The sequence below is a fragment of the Parasteatoda tepidariorum genome, chromosome 4 (genome assembly GCF_043381705.1).
Source record: "Parasteatoda tepidariorum isolate YZ-2023 chromosome 4, CAS_Ptep_4.0, whole genome shotgun sequence".
In the NCBI taxonomy this organism is placed as follows: domain Eukaryota; kingdom Metazoa; phylum Arthropoda; class Arachnida; order Araneae; family Theridiidae; genus Parasteatoda; species Parasteatoda tepidariorum.
Window position 1 is genome coordinate 16546870 of NC_092207.1, and position 24187 is coordinate 16571056.

Below are 24187 nucleotides of genomic sequence, written 5' to 3' on the forward strand. Positions count from 1 at the left end.
TTCATCACCACTAATTTTAATTTATTAATATTTTATTTAAAAATAAAGCAAAACTATAACCGAAAAATTTGTATTAATAAGATAAGATTTTAGCGTTTTTAGTCGTTAGAATTATTTGGGGAATCATTTTTTAAGTTTTTGTTTTCAGAGAATTGCATATATGCAAATACGTGTGGTTTTTAAATGGTGTTTTTATATGATTACTTAAAAAATCTCTTTTTTTATTACTTGAGACATAAATTTCAAAGTCATATAATATTGGATGATACGCGAATCTTATAATTGAAACATGCTTATTTCTATAAAATCCCTGCATTAGTTTTGTATTTCAAAAATGACTTAAATCGTAATTTTTCCTGTATAATTACACTGTTAATTTCTATAATTTATTATCACATTATTTGATTTCAGCGCATTATATGATTTTAAAAATAAAGAAAATATTTTAAAAATAAAGGAAAATATTTTATATTTTAATTTGTTTTTAAAATTATCAAATAAAATAAATGAATGTTTCAAAACAATAAAAATCATTAAGAAACCATTTACATTTTATAAGGAAATATTTATTTTCAGGGAAACTTTGTAAAAACATATTTATTTAAATTAAGAGTCAAAAAATATGTAAAGAATATAAGGGAAATTTCAAAGCCGAAATCTTGAATTCCGGACTAAAATCATTTTTATCCGGAAATCCCTTTCAACTTCCATATTTTATTTGCCATTTGAATTTATATGGATGGCAGTTTTTTTTTCTTTATTTTATTTTTATTTTCATTCCTTTTGCTCTGCAATGTGTCAAACACCCATAAATGACGTCACTTGGGGAAGTTCCTAATATGCTGACAGTAAAAAAAGGATCCGTTTTATTTCTACGTATGTTGGGGGGAGTTATAAATGGTAAATTCGTTTTCAGATTCGTAAAATGGCCGCTGACTCATCCTTTTTTTTTGCTAAATAGATGAAAGATGAGACGAACGGGAAAAACAGGGGTGTTTAAATCTGGTTTTACGAACACAACTTTTATGGAGGCGTTTATTTATACAGATGCATATAGAAACTTCTCTTCATTTGTTAAATTCACGCATTCTTTATGTCCAATGAACAAATTAATGAAAACAAATGGATAGATTTATAAAGAATGTATTTATATACATGTAACTCTGAAAGCTAATGTTTATGATAAGTCTTAAACCTTTATTAACTTTAAAATTGTGCTTATTATTGGCCTATTACTTGCTATTTGCAGATAGTTTTGTTTGTTCTCAGTATAATTTTTTTATAATCTAACATGACGATTATAGTTATTTCTAGAATGATTGAGTCTTGTAGTCTGCTTAAATTGGATTGAACTGCAATAGTATTTATCTCAGATTAGTTATACATTTGTAAAAATAATGATAAACTTATAATTGTTACTAAATTGTACGGTCATGCTGTGCTTTACAATATGGTTAATCATTTAGTAACCTTGTAAGTTTGATAGTTTTAGGCTTGTCTTGCAGAATGGATCGTTTTGGAGTAGCTTATTTGAAAAAACGAATAATCTTGTAGAGGTATATAGCAAGTCTTGAAGTAATACAGAAACGTGGATAATCTTTTAGAAATATTTAAAAATAGATAATTTCATTGCAAAAAAATTAAGACATAGTCAAGATTTGAAGCTAATTTGAAAGATGAGTAGTTCTGCAATTTTACAAAATTGATAATTTTGGTGTAGTCTTATACGATAAATTTATGTCATTTTTCCTACCTGTAGAATAAATATTCTTATAAACATATAAGAACATAAGTTTATTTTAATTTCCTAGGGATTGTTAGAAAAGATTTTGAATTGCTGTTAACTAGATTACTCTATAATCTTACAAAGTAAATAGTTTTTTACTTTCACAAGGTATATCAGTGAAGTTTATTTACATAAGAAATTATGTGTAGTACAGATTGGAAAATAATAATTTTTACTTAAATTTACTTCATATTCTGCATAACTTTTAAGAAAAAAGCATTTAATATTACTTTCTTTGTTTATCTGAACATTTTATTCTCTTTATTTTAAAAATCAATAATTTAAATTATAAAAACAGTCATTACGAAATAAATTTTATATACAAAAAAAAAGTTTACAAATTAACGAAAAAATGTATTATAGACAGCCATTTTATTTATATATATATTTTTCCTTTAAACAAAATCGAACGTGAATTTTTTGAAAATTTTTATTTGCAGAATTTTTTTCAAAGAGTTTTGAACTGATTCTTAACGTAAGAGTAATGACCTAAAATATTTCTAAATGAAATATGTTGCCAGTCCCTTTTCGGCACCCTTTTGCCTCCCTTTTGATGACTGTGGTGGAAATGTAAGATGACAAACCCACTGAGCAAATCCCTCGATTAAATACAAACACTCGTTTCTCCCTCAAGAAATAAAGAACCTTTTATTTTGTCCCTCCACTCTGGATTTTCTACATTATTTAGTTCTCACAGAAGGGATCGGATATCTAATATTTTTTTTCTTTTTTTTCAAATTCCTTGTCCTGATAAACAATAGTCTACCTCATGAAGATTTTTATGTAGTATAAAACAAAGCTTCATAAGGTATTAATTGTGTTTTAATGTTTAAAATTCCTAATTACCATGGCTGTAAATTCCACGGCCTATAAATTTCAAGATCCCCTAACTATTTCAGAATTTTCATGAGTTTTTACCATCCATCAAATTTAAAAACATTTCCGAAAAATTCAAAACACTGCTCTGAAGTCAAAGTTGTTTCATGCAATTACCTCAACTCAAATCAACCTTTACTTTGAGAGTTTTATGAGGCATGGTCTACTGCTAAAAATCCAGCATATAAATATTTTTTAAAAAGACCAATCCTATGCAAATCCGAAGTCAAATTTGTTTCGTATTATCACGTAAGTTTCAAATCGTCTTGTTATTTTGAAAATTTCATAAGCTGTAGCTAACTATGCAACTAACAGACGAACAATATTCCTTAGAAAGACCAATACTACACGCAAACTTAAGTCCAATTCCAACTACTAAGATTAAACTACTATAACCAATTCCAACTCAAGTCCTATCACATCATTGAATCAACCAATTATTTGAACGTTTCATGGTTTAAAAAGACCATTACTACACGCAAACTTAAGACCAATTCCAACTACTAAGATTAAACTACTATAACCAATTCCAACTCAAGTCCTATCACATCATTGAATCAACCAATTATTTGAGCGTTTCATGGTTTAAAAAGACCATTACTACACGCAAACTTAAGTCCAATTCCAACTACTAAGATTAAACTACTATAACCAATTCCAACTCAAGTCCTATCACATCATTGAATCAACCAATTTTTTGAACGTTTCATGGTTTAAAAAGACCATTACTACACACAATCCGCAGTAAATTTATTTTATTTTATCATCACGTCAGATTCAAATCCTCTAATTATTCAAAAAATTTCATGAGCTATTGCTGACAATATATTTTGCAGACAAAAAATATTTTCTTAAAAAGCCCAATACTACTGACAGACATAAGTCCAATTTATACTATGCAATCACACCATTGAATCAACCAAATTTTTTGAACGTTTCATGGTTTAAAAAGACCATTACTACATACAATCCGCAGTAAATTTATTTTATTTTATCATCACGTCAGATTCAAATCCTCTAATTATTCAAAAAATTTCATGAGCTATTGCTGACAATATATTTTGCAGACAAAAAATATTTTCTTAAAAAGCCCAGTACTACTGACAGACATAAGTCCAATTTATGCTATGCAATCACATCATTGAATCAACCAATTTTTTTGAACGTTTCATGGTTTAAAATGACCATTACTACATACAATCCATAGTAAATTTATATTATTTTATCATCACGTCAGATTCAAATCCTCTAATTCTTTAAAAAATTTCATGAGCTATTGCTAACAATGTATTTTGCAGACAAAACATATTTTCTTAAAAAGACCAATACTGCTGACAGACATAAGTTCAATTTATATTATGCAATCACATCATTGAATCCACCATTGATTTTGAAAGTTTCATGGTTTATTGCCAACAGTCCAACATAAATGATCGATAGAGCAAGACGGAAATCTAGAAATAGACATTGGTGACCAATCTGTTCTCATTTCTGAGAAAGTGGTGGGCCAGCTGAACCAATAGCTATTAGAGAACTGTGTCTCTTGTTTAAAGTGGTGACAAAGATGAATGAGACATTGAAAGAGGAATGAGCCCTTTTCAGGAAAGGAGCGGATTGGAAATTTGCTTTGCTTAAGTCCGCTTAATGAGCTTTTCAGGGGTAGGGGTACCAATGTCAACATTGGGTATTATTGACTCTCTAAGTGTTATGGAGCAAGCTTTTATAAAATTGCTCCGCGGTGTGTTATTTCTCCAAACTGTGGTATATATTTATTATTTTTTTTTATTTCCAAACTTTTTCTTATCGTTTGATTCAGCTCTTTGTTTTTCGCTTTTTCATAAATAGAAAAAAAAAAGCTTTATTCAACGTTTTTCGATTAATTGAGCGAAAGGAAATGAAGTATTTAATGATATTAATTTGAATAAAGAATTAAGCTGTTGAAAATTTAAGAAAAATTGAAAATTAATTTTTTAATGGACTCAAGTTAAAGCGGTTACTTAAAAACGATTTAAAGAAATTCAATTAAAAATTCTATAATCAAGTTCAAGTAATCCAAGTAGTTTTTAAATCTAGTTGCAATACTAGATAGCAATTTGCTTTTTATTAACATGAATAATTTATAGAAAAAAAATAAACTATTGTGAAAAGTATTTTATGTCTATTGCAAAATAATTTTATTTTCTTAACGCAGCAGTTACTTTCCCATAAAAAGTGCAGTTTAACCTTTAAAAGTTTGTATTTTTAATTTCTTTTCGTTTATTATCCATTTTGGTTCTTAAGAATACAGAGCATTTTATGTGATATTAAACAAATTATAAACACTTTTTGTACGAAAATAATTTTACTACGAAAGAATCATCCAGAAGACTTAATTATTCCCATTAGAGCACTTGGATTTTGAAATATGAATTAACTTACAAATCATAAATTTGATTTAAACTAGTACGCATATTTTCTACAAAGTAAACTCGGCAATTTGTGAACAATGTGTTAATTACCAAAGCACTATAAATTTTAATAATATATTTTCAAATATTATTGCAAACCACATTTTGTATGTTCATATGTAAGGGTTTAGCAAATCGAAAGTAAAAATCTTATCGACAAAAATCTGGATTGTTTTTTAATTACCCTTTATCACGCAAAGGCTAACAAAAGAAACTCGTGGTAGCAATTTCCGATTGAAGTTCTACAATAAAAAGTGCATTAACGCCTGAATTAAACCACCAGTTATAAACGCTTATATCTGCGAAAGAAAAATTACGCCAAAAACGTTTTTCATTACAACTTCCGATTGTATTTTACAAAGACCCATTACCAACATTGTCTGCCCCCAACACCCCTCAATCTCTTCACTTCAAATCAATCGAAGTTGTCGCACGCGGCTAGCTCGGCAAACGACATACATTTATTGAAGTAAAGATACATTTTGCACCTTTTTTTGAAAACTAAGTGAAGCAATTATACAAAAAACACATTTATTATAATTTTCACCACTCGCCGCAGGATGTAGGCATTGTCAGGTAATGCGTCTTCATGCATCGCCGTTTTGTTGCCAGCTGGCTTATAAAAGGTTGGGTAATTAATGCTTTTATTTTTTTACTCGCGTGGCGTAGAAGGTGTAGTATATTTGGTATTGTTTGCGGTTGTCTGGTCGATCATAATATTATTTCATCTAAAACGTTTCATTTCCTTTAAATGACGCCAAACGGCGGTAATTTATTTATTGTTTGTTTAAGTGAAAATGATTTGGGGTAATATTTTTTTAATATTTAATTTTTTGGAAATAAAAAATGAAAAAAGGGAAAAGAAATAATAAAATTCAAAGCGAAAGTTACAAAATTTTGTTATGAATATGTCTGCTGATTTAAGTAAAAAAAAATATATAATATTTAAATATAAAATTTTTAATTAAAAAGGGGGTTAAATTTTCAGTGCCATAGTGTCATTAATGCAAAATTGTGCAAATGAAGTTCCTCAAAAAAATAAATAAACTACAAGAAATATTTAAGCAATTAATCTTAAATAATTAAAAAAACTAGTTGTAGAATTCTGATTTGTTTGTTTCAAAATTTATTTATGGAAATATTTTTTTTATTTATTTTGAGTTATTTTAATCAATATTGTGCGCATTATGTTATATTTTTGAAAGCTAATTCCCCCAAAATCTTTTTGCGCAATTGTTCGATTTCTTTATTAAGGAAAAATAACTATTAATTACTGCATAAAATTACTTTCAATAATTTATAATTTTTATACTTCTGAACGAAAAAAAATATTTTTAACATTAATTTCCTTTTTTTAATGACAAAGCTGCTAAAAATATTCACAAATTATAAGAATTGCGGTATTCAAACAAATAATTGCCTTTTTATGCCTTATAATGCCAATAATTGGACAAAAAAAAATAAGTAAGTGAGTTCAAAACTAAGTATTTAATAATAGTATGTAAAAAAATGTTCTTTCATTGGTGATTTTTTTATGAGTAATGTTAAAAATATTCCAAACAAAGTACAAATATTCACCTATAAAGAGATTATCAAGTTCAAATAGTTATCATTCTTAAATGAATTATGAAAACTATTCTTAAATTAGTTTTTACAATTACAACTGCTGTTAATGCTTAAAGAGATTGTTTCAAAGAAAATATATGTATATCAAAATAAAGTATTTCATAGTTGAAAGAGATTATTTTCTTTTCAGAAACTAATTCACTAACTGCGTGTATTTAGTCAATTATAGTTATTAAATGCTTAATGCAATCTATAATTAATATTTGATAGTTGAGTTAACTTTTGTTTAATGCCATTTGCAAAGACATTAACTGAAATTGATTTTACAGAGCAATAATGTTAAAATTGCGTTGTTACACAATTGAATACAACTCCGTAAATGTACTCAATCATGTTTTTGATGAAAACGTTGTTACTTATTCATTAAATACTGAATTTAATGCTAATGTCGTCAATATTTTGTGCACAGGTTTAGAAGTAATAGTTACTCAGCGTGTTTGAGCTAATTATTCTTCATTTGTTAAAATACTCAAGAATTAAGAGAAATTAAGCCTCCAAACTTTGGTTAAATTTTTGAAACAAAATGATATATGCTGTTACTTTCACATGATATCCTTTGCTAACAAATATCGTAATCACAATAAAACTAACAATCGTGCATAAAACAATAATTCTGTACTTTTGAATTCTGAAATATGTTTGTAGGTACTTATCATAGATTCTACCATTATGAAAAATTTTTGTCAAATACTTTCGTGAAAAGTTTCTGAATCAATTTTATTTTAGAATCAAGATTTTTTTAAACTTCTTCTCTTGGAGTTAGTTTTAAATATCAATTTTAAGTAAAACTGATTTGTAACTGTTTATTTTTTATTGAAAAGACTTTTTTAAATATTGATTTTAATTCAAAATATATTTTCAAGCACTAATTTTCACTTAAATGAATTTTTAAATACCGTGGTTGGATTGTATTGGAATATATTTACAAACATTAATTTCAACATAATATTTTGAAACTTTTTAAGAGAACATTTATTTTAAATAAATAACCATGCTTACAACAGATAAGTATCCATACAATTATATTATTCAATAAATCTGAAATTTCGTAAGTTTTGTAAAGAAAAATATTCAACCTTAATAATCAATTTCCAAAAACCCAAATCATAAAAAGGAAATTTTACTCATTTAATATCCCACCACTTAAAAAAACACACCTGCTTTAGGCGTACAAGTTCTAACCACACAATATTTAATACATCAATATTGACCGCTGAAATGACAGTTCCAAAACAATGACTATTTGACATCGGATCAACTTATTTCCCCAGACCTGATTCCGCACAAATGTGTATTATTATTATCAGAATATCTATAATTAACTTTCTCTGAGCGAGTGCACAAAATCATTACCACCAAACAGCTGGGTCACGAGACATACTTTCTTTTTTCATCATTTGGAAAGGAAACTTATTGTTACGTAAATCAGAATATTTAGGAATTAAACATTGTAATTAATTAACTATTTTCGGATAATTTATCCACAGCCTAGAGAATATAATATTATGCGCAATATACAATTTTTATAGTTAAGTTGCAAACCATATAACCAATGCAGTTAATAAGTAAATTGTATGGTCAGTACAGTCAATGCGCAAACTATATTACAACTGAGCAAATTTTAAATTAACGATGTAACAGATCGTAATCACTATAGTTAATGTACAAATTATATTAACCATATGCAAATTATATAGTCAATATGCAATCGCTCTGGAGGTTGCTGTAATATGCAAACTATAAATTTGGAATTCTTTCATGATATGCAAATTCTATAGATAATGTTTAAATTTTATAGTAAATATATAAAAACGACATACTTCAGTAAATGCACAATTTATATAGTTATTGCACAATTTTGTATCGCAATTACGCAGTATAAGTAAGTATCATTTCTCACATTTATATCCATTAACGGGTATTTAGTTTATAGGCACCTACATGGTATGAAATGGAAAAAAATGTAACAGCTTTTGATTTTATGATAAATTTTACTTAAATGAGTGGCAACAGCAACGATTTTTAGGAGCCGTGGTGATAAGTCTCTGTGGATTTGACTGAATATTGTATGCGTTTTAATATTATATACGCATAGTACATGTACGGGCAACTAGAATCTTAATATGTATTTCTACTTATGTTGTAACTGTCATAGTATATCAGTTACTTAATGTGCATGCTATCTGTTCCTTTTACACTAAGTATCGATACATGTACTCAATGACATAATTTTAAACCATTCAATATTAGAATGTTTTTTTTTTTCATTTATATTAATCTGCATCATATCTGTCGTATTGCTTACTTTAAAATCACTTCGTATCGTTGCGTAATTGTAACTTAACTTACGTGTAGAATTTGGACAACAAGTAAACAAGCCGAGATTTAGCTTCACATTAAGTGTAGTTTACCAGTTTCCATGTATTAAAAACCACGTACAACTATTCCAAAATCATTTCGCATCATAACATAATTGTAACTTAATTTACGTGTAGAATTTATACAACAAGAAAGCAAGCCGAAATTTAGCTTCACCTTAAGCGTTGTTGACTAGTCTCGGTTTATAAAAAAAAATCCATACGAGCCGAAATTTAGCTTCACATTTCGTATCATTGTGTAATTTAACTTAACTTACGTGAATTTAGACAACAAGAAAACGAGCCGAAATTTAGCTTCACATTGTGCGTAGTTGACCAGTTTCCATTTATAAAAAATCGCGTACAACTATCCCAAAATCGCTTCATATCATTGCGTAATTGTATCTTAACTTTCGTGTAGAATTTAGACGACAAAAAAACGAAACGAAATTTTGCTTCACATTAAGCCTACTTGACCAGTTTCTATTTATAAAACACCACGTACAACTATTCCAAAATCCATTTAATTAAAAAAATATATATAATAAGGAGAATACAATTCTTCAACAATAATTCAGTGGTGACACGCACACAAAGGGTTAAACTTCCAACTACGCCATACATTCAAAACAATAGAATAAATCAATACTAATGTAATCCAAAGTTGCCCAACAACTATAAAAGGTTATCTGTTACAAAAAATCAATTTGAAAAATGTATTTATCAATGCGATCAACGCAGATGCAAATGCGCACACAAATCAACTGCATAATAAATTCAGAACACATGCTAGTTTCTACACATTCATTCAATCGCCCAAAGCAGTCTTAGAATTAATTTCTCAAAAACACGAATTAGTGAAACAATCGACTTGTTTTCTCAGATCTTAGAAGCGAGACAGAGGCTTGAATTATGAGTTGTCATACGTCGAGTTTTTAGCCAAGAGTGGCGAAAAAAAATTCAATTAGTAAAAGAGTTTTATTGCCAAAGTCAACAGGAAGTCGTTTTATATGACGAATGACTGCCTGATAACTGCAGGGTTTCTTAGATGGGTTCGCAATCATGCATTTTGTATGCGTGTGTTAATGCAAAGTTAAGGTTTTTCTGAAAACGCGACATCTGGTTTAAATGGTCTCGGTTATTTTTGTTAATTTCGTTTTTTTGGGACTCTCCGCATATAAAAATTGGAGTGTGAAACAGTGAAGTGCACTTCATTTGTAGTATTTAAGTTCACTAGTTTTAAAAGTAAAACCAATTTTAGAATTAATTATTTTTTTCTAATATTATACTTACTTTTTTTAAATTTTTAGAATATTTCTGTTCGAGAATATATTTAATTATGAAGAAAACTTTTGAAAAACTGAAAGTATATTGGACAATATAATTAAAAAAAATGACTTAATTTTCAATTTAAATTAATATTGCGTTTTTAATAAAACGAAATATATTGAAAAAAAAATAAAATAGTGCAACTAAACAACTAATGCAAAGGGGATAATTACGAATTAACATGAAATTGACATTTAAATATGAAAATTTAAAATCTAAATTTCTGTTCTAAATGCTAGATAGTTTGTAACTTTCTCTGACTCTTGGAGAAAAAAAGAATAGAAATGAACAAATAGTACAGAATTATTAATTCTAAAAATAAATGAAAAAAATTTTTTGCAAATGATGTATAAGAACAATAAATTAAAAGCTGATTTAAAATCTAAACAAATCACCAAAATCTAAAAATATCTCCCAAACCTAAAAATAAAAAAATAAAAATCTTTAAAAACCTATTAAAGCGACTATTTCAGCATATAACGTATTTCATGTATATTATTAGTTAAGATGAAGTTATGCTTACGTTTTTTTTTACGTGATTTGTCCAGTTCTTTCAGCTATATTATATTCTATATTCTACACTCTATTCAGCTACATTATATATTATATTCTAAAAAATGTATGTATAATTAGTACTTTATGTTTAGTTAGTACTTTATGATTAATATTACTTTATGTTCATCATTTATTCAAAATCTCAAAGTATGTACTTAAGCTAATAATTTTCAGCTGGATTATTGTTAAACCTAATAACGCTGCTTTAATTTTAGTTTTGGTTTAAACCTAATAAGTAACGTTAAATTAGGTAACATGCAACATCAATTAGGGTTTTGGTTTTAACCTAATTAGCAACTATAGTTTAGGTATTAAACCTAATAAGCACATCAAAGAAGAAATGTTTTTCACTCTGAAACAAAATACGAAATTGCTGTTTGCAATTTGTGAATGGCCAGAAATATTCCAATTAGACAAACCTTTCGTGTCGTGGTGTAGGTAAAGATGCATATTCTCAGTTGATTTGGGAGTTGGGTTTGAACGACCCCTGTTTTTCTTCTTCCTTTGTTATTCTACCTAATCAAGAACAGAAATCGGAAGGAAAAAAATAGAACAAATGTTAATGAATCTGAGTGACAAATGAGCTTGATTTTGGAACGAACTTCCAACTTTGATGCATAACTCCAATGCCATTAGAAGTATACCTAGATCACGTGACTTAGGAGTCACGAAATGTTAACTAGCTCCTTTTCGAGTCAAATTAAGAAGAAAAACAATCAGAAAGATCATCTGCCTCTTTTAAAATAACAGAATTATTATAGTTTTTCCGATTTTGGATTCCGAATGTTAAAGTATTTTGTATAAATTTACTCAAAATTATAAACGATTTAACTATACAATTTAATATAAAAGGTTACTATAGTTTTGAATTGCTCCTTTTAAATATGAAATACAAACAATACAAACACAGTGGCATTACATTTACGTAAATATAGTGGGTTAGATAAGTTAGGTTAAGCAACAAAGCTATGTTATGTTAAGTTAAACCATGTTTTTTTTATTTATTGTAACACAATATACCCCTACAATACAATATACACAGTACTACACAACACAATATACAATTACAATACAACACAATACACAACTAACCTATATTATGTAAAAAAATACAGGCAAAGAAAAAATTTCCTTTTTAAATTTAATAATTTTGCTGCACAATTTTATCAATTTAATAGTTTCTAATACAGTCAGTTCGTGAATAGTGCGAATAACTAAAATTCCAAAATATTTCTTAAATTAATTCTTATTTTCAATTATAACAATTTAAAATAACATCAAATTTAATATAAAAAATTTAAGGACGAAAATATAAGTCAATTTTACCGTTTGAAACACATTATTTTTAAGAAAAAAAAATCCTTTTAACTTTCCAAAAGTTAACAAAAACATAAAGGAAAAGTAAAGTAGATTCAAATCAAGTTTTAAAATAGATCCTTGTTAATATATTCGCAATGTTAACTTTTTAAGCGAATCCCAAACAAAAGCCGCCTTTTCTCTAATTTGACAAAGCTTTTGTGTCCATAATTAAGAAATTAAAACGGTAATCAACTCTTTCTTTTAATTCCAATCCCACAATTCAACTCCTGTCATTTTCATTAGGTTTGTTTTTAAAACTCCTGAAAGACGTTGCATAGATATTCACCGTCATTATAAAGTTAAATTTCAATTATTCGATTTATGTTTCGAATAATGAAACAATTATATTTTATCTTATTTTATAGCCAGCAATTTTTACAAAAATCATTTACTTCAACAAAACAAAAGGAAATTAAATTCCTCGAGGGGTTATTTCGATCTAACTTGCTTCCTTTAGAATCCAGCACGTTTTATTTTTAATACACCTGATTTTGAAATCAGCTTGCGTTTTCTTCATTAGTGCAAAATAAAAATTCTCGCCATGTGTTTGAAATAATTAAATAATACATCGCCAAAGGGTGCAATTACTTCCGTTTTTGGCCTTACATCATTATATTTAACTTCATTTTTCAATTATTTACTTTAAGCTATGATATTGATTAATGAAAATCTTGATTCCTTCAGCATGTCAGTAATTTGAATTATTTCATATTTATTGCAGATGTGGTTTGTAATGTAATAAAATTTATTTTTCCTTAATAGTACCGTTTGAAAACAATTAAGAGAAATTAATAAATCACTTAACTTAATGATAAAATATTATTTTAATTACTTATGACTTATTAAATGATCCGACAATCATAAGAGTGATTGAAACGGCTTATTATTTGTCATTTACATATACTTATTTCAAATTATGTGTGTCTCAAGGTTTTGTAGCTAAGTATTTCAACCAATCATAAATGATTGTAATTAAAGTGTGATAATTGATAGTAATTAGCTGTAACAACTTTAATCAGTTATTTATTTTTTGTTAAAGTTATAAGTTTTGCAATATTTTGTTAGGCATTATTTTCTTTTTTTCTAACACAAAATATGTAACCTAGTTTTCTATGTGTTACATTTTGACATGAAAAAAATACATTTAATGCTTTAAATCTTAATAATAGTTTTTAATAAGAAAAAAATACATGAAATTGTAAGAGAGTTATAAAAAAATAATGCTGGATCATTTTTCAGCGTTTTTTTTTTCTCTTCAAAGTCAGCTTATTTTTTAAACATTTAAAATTTCTATAGAAAGTGTTACTAATATTTAAAATTATAAAAATAATATAAGATTAGTTAATAACTATACTTACGTTGCACACATTCACTCTAAATGCATAGTTGTGATCATAATTCATAATTATAACAAAATATAACAATTCGACGTCTATCATACAAATACTGGACCTAACATATTAGTTTCAATAACTCAGGTAAAAAAGATAAGAAAAATACAAATGAAAATCAGCTTTAAACAACTATATGTTTTAAATTTTGCATACATAACTTGCAAGATTGGCTCTGGTGTATTTCAAATTTAGCATTTTGCTTTAAGAAGCAACTAAAACACGCTTAAAGCGCAATAAAATCACTTTTCGGAAAATAATTAAATTTCAATGTTTTATTATAATTTAAAAGATATTTAACATACATTTATGTATATATAGTTAGTATATATAGTTAGTATTTATAGTCGAATGCATCAAAATCAATATGTGAAAAAGAAATTATTTTCAATGCTTTATTATATTTTAAAAGTTATTTAATCATCGATTTATTTACTTCTGTTCTGCTATATCATCAAATAGTATAGGGAAATTGTTAAGCGAAACATTAATAAGTTGTAATTCATATCATTTTCAAATGTTATTTTTTGTAAGTTTCTATTTCTGAATAAAATTATGATTGTTTTTTAATTTACATTTTAATTTTGCTAATAATATACTAAAATAAATATGCTATTAAAATAAATAATATTTTTGAGCAAATTTTATTAACAAAATGTGTATTTTTTATGCATATTTAGGTGATAGAGTTGACAAGTCGCATCTATTAGCCAATGGTTACAGTCATCATGTAGCTGCGGCGCAGGCCGCTGTAGCTGCAGCCACGGGCGGCGCCCCACCTCACCTCAACCCCCTTCCTTTTATGGCTCTAAATCATGCCGCGGCTGCTGCGGCTCATCACAACTCTATGTTATCCGGTACACTGCCTCTGGCGGCTACAGGGGCGCACCCGAGTTCCGCCCAGGGTCTAAACTCTTCATCACATGGTCACCTTAACTCATCTTCATCCTCAGGAAGAGGACCAGAGTCCTCATCAGTCATCAAAGAAAGAACTTCACATAACAATGACGTCATCAACTCAACGAGGTAAATTTACATCAGTAATCTAACTATTGTATTAATAAATAAATAATTTCGACGATTGCGTGTGCATAGTTGACGATACAAAACTTTACTTGCTTCAAAAAATATGAGGATTGTAGTAACATGTTTCTAGCTCTCAAAATTAGGCACCCATTCTCAAAACCTACCATAATTTTTGAAGCATGACGTTTTATATACTTAAATACATCATTCCTCCTCAATTTTCCGGGATTATGCATTTATTTCTTGTTTATGTATTTGTAGCATATAACCTATGAATGATATTTTAGGTTCCAAACTAATTAATATCTATGATACCAAATACTATAAACCAATCAAAAATGAGAACAGTATAAAGTAATTAGAATCGAACACAGTCCTTATCGATTTTATTTCAATTAACTTCGACAGTAAGAGCTATTTATGTGGAAAAACAATAGCTTCTCACTTTAGGTTTCCTTCAAAGTGGAACAGAGATATTGTTAAAAATTAAATGTTAATACTTCAAATAATTTTACGCAATATATATTAAATTATACAATATTAAATTATTAAATATATTATATTGTATAGTTTAGCACCCTCTCCCACATTGAAAATTTTTAATTCATAGAATCAATGATTAAACACTAATACCAAAACAAATATTTATTTTAAAATTCATTAATTTTTTTTTCAAATTTGAAACTTTCATAAAATGTAACATATTATTGTAAATTAAATGCTAACATTAAAAATTGCATTTATGTATGTATATATTCAATTTTAAGCGAATCTCAACATATACTTAAGAACTAAATGCTATTCCAAAAAAAAAAAAGAATTTTTTTCCCAATTCTTTTATCTCAGCGTCCTATAAAAATCTAATTATGAAAGTTAATTCAACTGTTGCACCTTTTTTTTAACATCACATTTAAGATAAGAATTTCGTTCACTCTATTATTCCTTATAAGTTAAAAACAATCCACAAAGAGTTTCATTTAAGAAAACAGTTCATTCCCTTTATGCTAAATGTTCGATTAAGGCATCAAAATTTCGTGATAATAAACACCCCTACAGAAAAACATTCCACTAGAAATCGAACAATTATATTCCATTCTTAGAAGAAATTATCTAATTCTTTTACTTAAGCACGTAACGCCAGTAAAGCTTATCTTTTCCTAGCATCGCTGCAAATGTCGAAAGTAGCAGCACGAACACACAATGAACAAAATTTGAAAAATTACGGTGATTTCCACAATAATCGATTCAAAAGCGAGATAAAATGAATGTAATTGAGATAACTAATTCTATTCGCACTTTTTTAGAAAATAAAAAAAGAGGTGATAATTATCGTCTGTCCACTGAACATGCAAGCTTTGTATTTCTGCCACCAGGTATATACACATCAGCAAATCTTTTGGTTAGTGTGACACTTAACTGCAGCTGTAACGGAAATTATCATTTGAAATGCAGGTGGCTTATTATCATAAAATCATACTGTTAGAGATATTGCAAGTTTTTAATTAAAAACTGAAGTAATGCGTTATAATTATTGCTAGACTTGTCAACATGGTTGAATTATGACGTAAATTCCTTTTTTGTGATTATGAATTTTTTTGTTGGTTTGTTTGAAATTTGCATAAAAGTTAGAACAGCAGCTTTTAAGAAAAAACATTGAAACTGAGATATCGAATTTTAGATGTTTGACTTTTTTGAAATTCAATTTCTTAGGAACTATTCAACCAATTTCGCTCTAATTTTGTACTTTTCGATGTAAAATTACATACTTTAAAATGGTGTAAAAAATTGCATGCCTTAAAGTTAAAAAAATTTTCGACCATTATTTAATAAAATACAATTCTAAAAACAATATTTACAGTGGGAACTATATTCCACAAGAAAGAATTTTAAGAAAAGAGAATGTAGGAAAATCATTTGGCAAAGTTTGATTCTAAAAATAATATTTTCTAGTTGAAAGTACATTCCCCAAGAACAGATTTTTAAAGAAGAAAATGTAGTAAAATCATTCGACAAAATACAATTCTGAAAATAAAATTTTCTAGTGGAAAGCACATTCCCTTCGATCAGATTTTAAAAGAAGAAAATGTAGGAAAATCATTCGCCAAAATACGATTCTAAAAATAATATATTCTAGTTTAAAGTATAATCCCCAAGAACAGATTTTTAACAGAATTTAGAAAACGGTTAAAGGTTTTTGATTAACTCCCATCTCACGCTTGCTTGTGTTATCAGTAAACGCGGAAAGATAGTTTTAATTCTCTCTTTTTTTCCCCTCTCTTTTTCTTCACTTCACCTTGACTTCAGTATGTTACAGTCAGGATAATCTTTAGAATGACAGCTTAATTAACAACAGTGATTGGCGTCAGATATCTGATAAACTGTAATTCCTGATTGTTTTTACCTTTTCCTTTCTTCGTGCTACTTCGTTCAAAAGAACAAAAATGTTCCAAAGCGAACATTTGAACCGAGAATCACTCCTGAAAAATTGTTCTCGCTACTTCCTATTTCCCTTCCTTTTGTTTGTAGAGTTTTACGCTTATTTTTCTGCGTCTTTAGAAACGTTTCTACCGCTGAGAAGTGAATGACAAACGAGCTGTGATAAAAGTTTTAATTTGCGAAAAGTCATGTATGCGTTTGCAAATAAAAATAAACATTTGTTTCAAACACTTTAATTTACTTAGAAGAGATAATTTATTTGTAGTTCCAGTACCTTTTTTTCATAAAAGAAAGCTTACATTCAGGTTTAAGTTTAATAATTTAACATTTACCTTCTTTTCTGTTTATGTCTAAAATATATATATAGTAGTATGAGTAAAGGTTAAGTATTTTAAAAGGTACTGTTGTGCTACATTATAAAAATACTTGAAAAAACTTTCCTTTTAAAATGTTTTAACTCTACGCTTTAAAATTAGAATTAAATACAAAGATCCGTATTTAGTATTGAGTTTTGTTTACTTTATTTCATCCATCAGCAAAACATCTGGAATTGCTTCCACAAAAGCAATTTTCATTGGTCACAATCAAATCACGAAATCTTTAAAATTTAGATAAAACGCATGAAAGATTCTAAATCAGAATGTTGCTGTCCACCGGCTTTGTTACGCAATCGTATTTAAGAGTTTGAAGGATCTTTTGCCGCCTGACAGCCAGACAAGAACAACTCAAACAAGATATTTTTTTTTAAATATCTTCTTTCAAATAAGCTGGTGGAAAAAAAAATGGCTGACTTTCAATCTATTTGTTATTATTTCTTTCTCTGACATTCAGTTTACATTGTTAGGTTTTTCCTACCAATCAACACTTCGTTAGCTTCAGAAATAGTTTAAACGAAGAAACTGAAAGTCTTTAAGTTGTTTATCTTTCGATAACTTCTATTTAACCCTTTCAACCAGGAAGTATTTTTCGCTTTTGTTTACACGATCTAAGCTAATAAAGGAGGAGATTTGGATGTACGAGCGTTCATAAATAACGTTCAAACGATATTTTTCTTCCTACTCCATTTCTTTCTCTGAGTAATTCAAGTTCTTACTCTAACTATTCCATTAATGAAATCACAATAAAATTATTTATAATAAGCAAATAGTTTCAGGTTCAATTGAATTTAGAGTTATTATGTACAGTGTTCAGAAAAACCTTAATAACTATTGATCCAGTGAATGGATTTTCATAAGCTACGATGAAATCTTAATGGTTTTAGGGTTAATTTTGCGCAGACGATATTTTACGAAACCAGATGCATAAACATAATTCCTTTGAATTAATATAACGGCGGATTCGAATTTTTGACTCTCGAACTACGGAAGTAGCCAAAATCTAGAAAATATGATCACGATAATTTAATCATGCATATGGAACTATAAAAAAGGACCAAAAATTTTCTGCACACAATTATGAAACTGATTAAATAAAAATAATTTTATGCAGACATTTTCTCATAATTATTTATCAATTTTTAAATTGAAATGGCAGAAAATCTTTTGAAATGTAAGATTTACTAATTTTGACATCATTTTAAACTATGTCATTTTAAAATGCAGAACTCATGCGAAATTATTCAAATAGTTTTTAATAATGAAATATTAAAAATTTAACTTCTTTGGAATTGAATTCTCAGCTTAATAAAATTGGATTCGACATTAACTAAAACGTACAATTTAATCATATTTTCTGTTTAACCATTTGCTTACGGCCCTAGGCATGATGAAGCCATTCTGGTTCACTTGTTGTACCAGAGGTAAACGCAGGCATTCAACATACTTTGGCAACGTTTAAAAAAGCACAACGAACCCTTCTTTTTTTTTTTAACTTGTTTGTTAATTCATAAAAGTTTAGATAAATCAACTAATAAATATTAGTGTATCAGAATCATTATGCATTTGCTCCGTAATTTCATAAAAATTATTGGGATATTTAAAACATATACTAACACATACTTTGAAATTCACATGAATGACAGGAACTAATGAAACAAGAACGAATAAATTGCAAGAATCAATAAAACTGAAATATTAAAGTTATACATAAGTTATACAAATTTACTTTTCATATTTAATAAATAAAATTATTAGGAATAAACTAAAACTAATGAATCTGGGTTCGTTAATAATATCAGTAAAATGTTTTTAATTTTTCTTAAAAACTTATTTAAGTAAATATTTAATTTTAATAAGACCATTATTTTCTAAAACAAAAAGCATCAGCTGATGTTTCTTATCAAAAACATTATTTTTTATGTTGCATTTAGCTTCATTGTTTCACAATATTTTTTTTAGCATTTTCTTCCATAAGAATTTTTTTTAAAATTTTTTTGTACCAAGCAACAATACATTACTCGGAGAGTTCTCTGATTATCATGAAAAGAACGAAGTGCAAAAAATACTTAAATAAAAATCTACAAATTTCACTTCTAACCATATAGGAAAGTATAAAAGCTAAACGTGTTGTATCAAGTGGAAAAGGGGAAAAAGAGAGGGAAAAACCCTTTTCTTTTCAAAAGAAGAATAAAAGATATATATTCACGCCCGCTGAGTTGTTCTAAAAGGAAGCCAATTTTTTTCCGTCCTCTCGCCAACCCCTGCCAAAAGCTCTCTTTCTGTTCTCTTATCAAAGTAATAAAGGAATTAAGAAAAACAATAGGGACCCAAGAGTACAATGAGTAAAAAAATGGAAGAAAATAAACAGGAAGGGAAAAAATAGGGAAAAAGAGACAGAAAAAAATCAGTATCAATAGATGCTCAGGCCATTGGCGCGAAAACTCCCACCACCGTATCTTTATAGCCTAGTTTTCTTTCTTTTAAAGAGACATATTCTAATTGTTCTTCTTTCTCAACCGATGGCAAAATCAATAGTATTTTTGTTCGCAGCCTATTGTTTTGGCGTCACTTAAATTAACAGGTTTGGTTGAGAGAAACAAAGAGATGAAGAAAGCTTCAAAATTAAGCGTCGGCGTCAGCCTATTGTTTTATAAGAAACAGGTGTCAGAGGCAGATGCGCCTAGAACAAAAGTCCAACCCCTCTTAGCCACCCCTCCCACATCTTTTTACCATAAAGCACCCCTTTAACTTCAAAGCGATAATTAAAATGAACAGAAATTGTTTCGAACCCCCCTTTTCACACCCCTTCAAAAGAAGAGAACGATTACGGCAAAAAAATATATCATAATAAAATGAAGACAATTCTTTTTATTCTTTTCATAAACTGCGACCCCCACAAATCTTTTAGGGGGGTCAGGAAGATCATTCGATAAGGTAGGGGGGATTTGCGATATGCGACAAAACTAGAAAGCTCCAACATAAAGACATGGCATTTTATCTTACTTCTTTATAAAAAAGAAAACAAATAGTTTGAATGCGATACCTGACACCCCATGTGACCAGTTAGAACTATTTCGTCGTTAAAAATCGCTTGGTTTCAAAAATAAAAGCAGACGATAGTAAAAAGGAAGAAGAGTGGCAAATAATTCAGAATTTTTTTTTTCTCCCTTATCCTACCTTACTTTATACTGCTTTTAGTGGCAACTTATCTATTCATCTTTAATCGGAGGGATGCTTTTGGACGTGGCAATAGATTTTTAAAAGGGGTGGGGCTCGAATGAAAACAGGAGATGGGGAGGGGGTGAGTGTTCATATCCGCGTGTCAGAATCCTTTTCATAGAAAGCGCGGGTAAAACACTCCAAAACTTTTGTTTTCTCGCTTTTGAAAGATGGGCTTTTGTTTTAGCTCGTCTTTCACTAATCAACTTATATCCCAAGTTCGTTAGGGGGTGGGTGGGAGTGGATTTCTATATAAAAGCATTCTGAAAACACAAACGGGGAAGGGGTTTTGGTTTTTAAAAGAAAACCACAACGAAGAAAGAAGATAGTGAAAAAAATATTCCTCATCAAAATTTTCGAACCCGAAAAAACACTGTCTGTCACCAAGTTTTAATTAATTTCATCAGGCTTGGCGAAAGTATCTTTTAAAAGAGGGAAAAGTTCTAAGGGAAGCTGGAATTTTTGAAAAGTAAAATGTTTTTATTAACTGCCTTTTGCTTTACTATGTCGATAATAATGACACACTAGGGAGCTTTGGTTCTGCTGTCTACCTCCTCACCCCCTCTCTTACACCCTCGCCATTTTTTTTTCCTACTCTTTCTTCAACAGTCTATTGTAATTGCCGCCTTTTGAATTAATAAAGCCGTAATCAAAACAGATTTAGCATAAAAACGCGCGGGCCTAAATTGTTAGTGTGGTCGTAGAAAAGTTCGTTTAAAAGGGGGCGAGTAAATAAAAAACATAAAAAATACCATTCACTGACCGCATTGCCATCGCTGAGTGCTTTTTGGGAGCTGCTCTATTATTTTCACACGGAAAGAGTTCTTCAGGGGATATAAAAGAAATTCCACAGAGGAGGGGGGAGGGATTTAAGACAAACTCGAATTCTAATTAAAATGAACATCTTGCCATTTTTTCATTTTTTTTTTCTTCTTCGTTTTCTTCTTTTGCTGGACTTTTAATCCGGGAAGAGCTTGTTGATGTTTCCTCATTTTCCCCATCGTGATTAATGCGTTCTGGGGAAATTAGGGGAAAAAAATCCCTCAACTTTTGAAAAGAATATTTCTTATTTAGTGTGAGATTTTTTTTTTATCATTAACTTAGAAAAACTTTGCTGGTGTATATAATGGTGTTATTGCTGTGGTGCTGTTTATTATTTGTAGCCAAAAATAACTGCATTTTTATTTTGATATCCCTAAAAATAGCAGTTTTTATTGCTTGCAATCGCTTCAACGTATACAAAATTGTTTTTTTAAAAAAGCTAGATGCACTACTACATTAAATTGAAATTAATATTTTCTTAGTTCGAAGCATATTTACTTGTTTCCTTTAAAATATAGAATTTGGAATATTTTTTTTATATATATATATTTATAAACTTATTCTTTTCTTACCCCTTTAATTTTCATCAACAAGGATCCAACTTAAACTTTCTTTAAACCAAAATTTTTTGCAAATTTCTATATTATGTTTTAATTACACTTAACTTTTCAAAAATAATTTTATTCACTATTCTTTAAAAAATTAGAATGAGTCGTGCTGCTATGCTTAAGTATAACAAAAGTAGCATGTTTATTATTGACAAAAATGTAATTTTTTAAGAGGAATTAGATATTAAGCTGTTAAAAATTTATTAAAATTTTTCAAATCATACTCTAGGACACATTTTAAATTGGTTTTACTTAGTACAGAGCGAAACGGGCATGATTCGCAAAGCTAACCATGTAATATGCATATTAATTTTTAGGATCGGGGAGATTCAGAATTTATTAATTAATGGAAATATCGAAATTATATCCCATTAGTCAGCGAGCAGGGGGGTGGAGCTAGCTAGTTGTGTTTAATATCGAAATTATTTTTCCAGCTAATTACCAAACGTTTTTCATGCATTTTTCTAACATTTAGAAAAAAATAAGATTTTTTTTATTTTTATGCTTTAAACTTAAAAAAAATTCTTGTTTGGAAACGCTGATTTTCAACGTAAAGCAAAAAGGAAATATAATAGATCACCAGAAACATAGATGATTTGAATTATTCATATATGGAATTTCAAAAGATTTTTCATTCCCCCACTCTTTTAAAAAAGTTCTTTCATTAACATGTCCCAATACAAAGCAGGCAGCAATAGTCATGTATGCTATACAAATCAATTTTTGCTTTGAAGATTTGCAGTTTATCCCTATGAGTAGGGAATTTTCATTTCATTTCCAATACCGCCGCGGGAATTTCAGAGAATAAGGTATTTTGTTTTTGTTGATCGAAAAAATATATATTTCTTTTCTTTTCTTTAGAGAATATGTAAATTGTAAGGAGTGAGTTTAAATTTATGCTGAATTCTATTTCAATGATGAAGTCATATCTTGGAGTCAAAGTGTTTTGTTTGATTTGATGTATTTTGGATCTTTCGTTTTTTTTTATGGAATGTTTGTCTTTCATGGCTTAGTTCTTGGATTCTTTAAAAAAAAATTTCTCACCGACTTATTTAAAAGCATAAAATAAGTAATTTTGCATATTTCAGATAGAAATTTATTTTCGTTCCGTTGTGGCTGTTTGATTCGATGAAAATCCATACTTTCAATCGTTGTGGGGATGTTTATCTACTCTTAATTCAACGATTTCTTCGCAAGTTTTAAAATGAAAATATTAAAAAAAAATCAATGAGAGAGATCATTATAAATGCGATAGTTTAATTTAATTAAATATTTAATTACAAGCATGTTAATTTTTAATTCGATGGTAATTGCTAGGTGAACTATTTTTGGCTTTATAAAACAGTCATCTTATATTATTACATTCATTGACGATTATATTATTAAATTTTTTCACAATATACATGAAAAAGAAATTAAAATTCAAAAATTACTTACATTGAAAATTTAAGTATAAATGAACTTAAATATATCGAACTTTAATATAAACCATTTTTCATAAGAAATATCTTATTAAGAAAAAAAATCGGAAAAAGATAAACTTTTTTACTTTTATTTTTTTATTTTAAAAAATAATAATTTTAAACATTTCGCTAATTAAAATTAACTGAGTTTTTGCACAGCCTGAAGACACACTTTCATATGTTGCTTTTCCTGCCGAACACTAGTTTTCCCCTCGTAGTTTAATGAGAAAATTTAGAATTAAGAAGAAATTTATTTAAAAATTGGGAAATACTATGCTGGTTAAATGATAAATACTTAGTTTAAGTTTCAACTAATATTTGTTTCAAAAAAGTTAAGATATCATAATCTAAAATTCCTATATAAACTTTTTATGAGTACCACTTACTTTAAATTTATCTTGTTTAAAAAAGTTTACTTATATTTGATGATTATTCTACAGATCTATATATATATTCCAACCTTGTTTTGTTTTAATTAGTTACCTTTAAGAAAAGGTTGTTACATTTGAT

At 28.1% G+C, this 24187-nt stretch overlaps 1 protein-coding gene across 7 annotated transcripts in view; it reads left to right on the forward strand.

Annotated features, from left to right (window-relative positions):
- The window catches only part of LOC107453438 (dachshund homolog 1-like), a 243172-nt gene that overhangs the window by 137349 nt on the left and 81636 nt on the right, over positions 1-24187 (forward strand). For all 7 annotated transcript variants that reach the window (XM_016070275.3, XM_043040515.2, XM_071179323.1 and 4 more), the window contains 1 exon segment: positions 14407-14752. In XM_016070275.3, the coding sequence (XP_015925761.1) occupies positions 14407-14752 (346 nt within the window).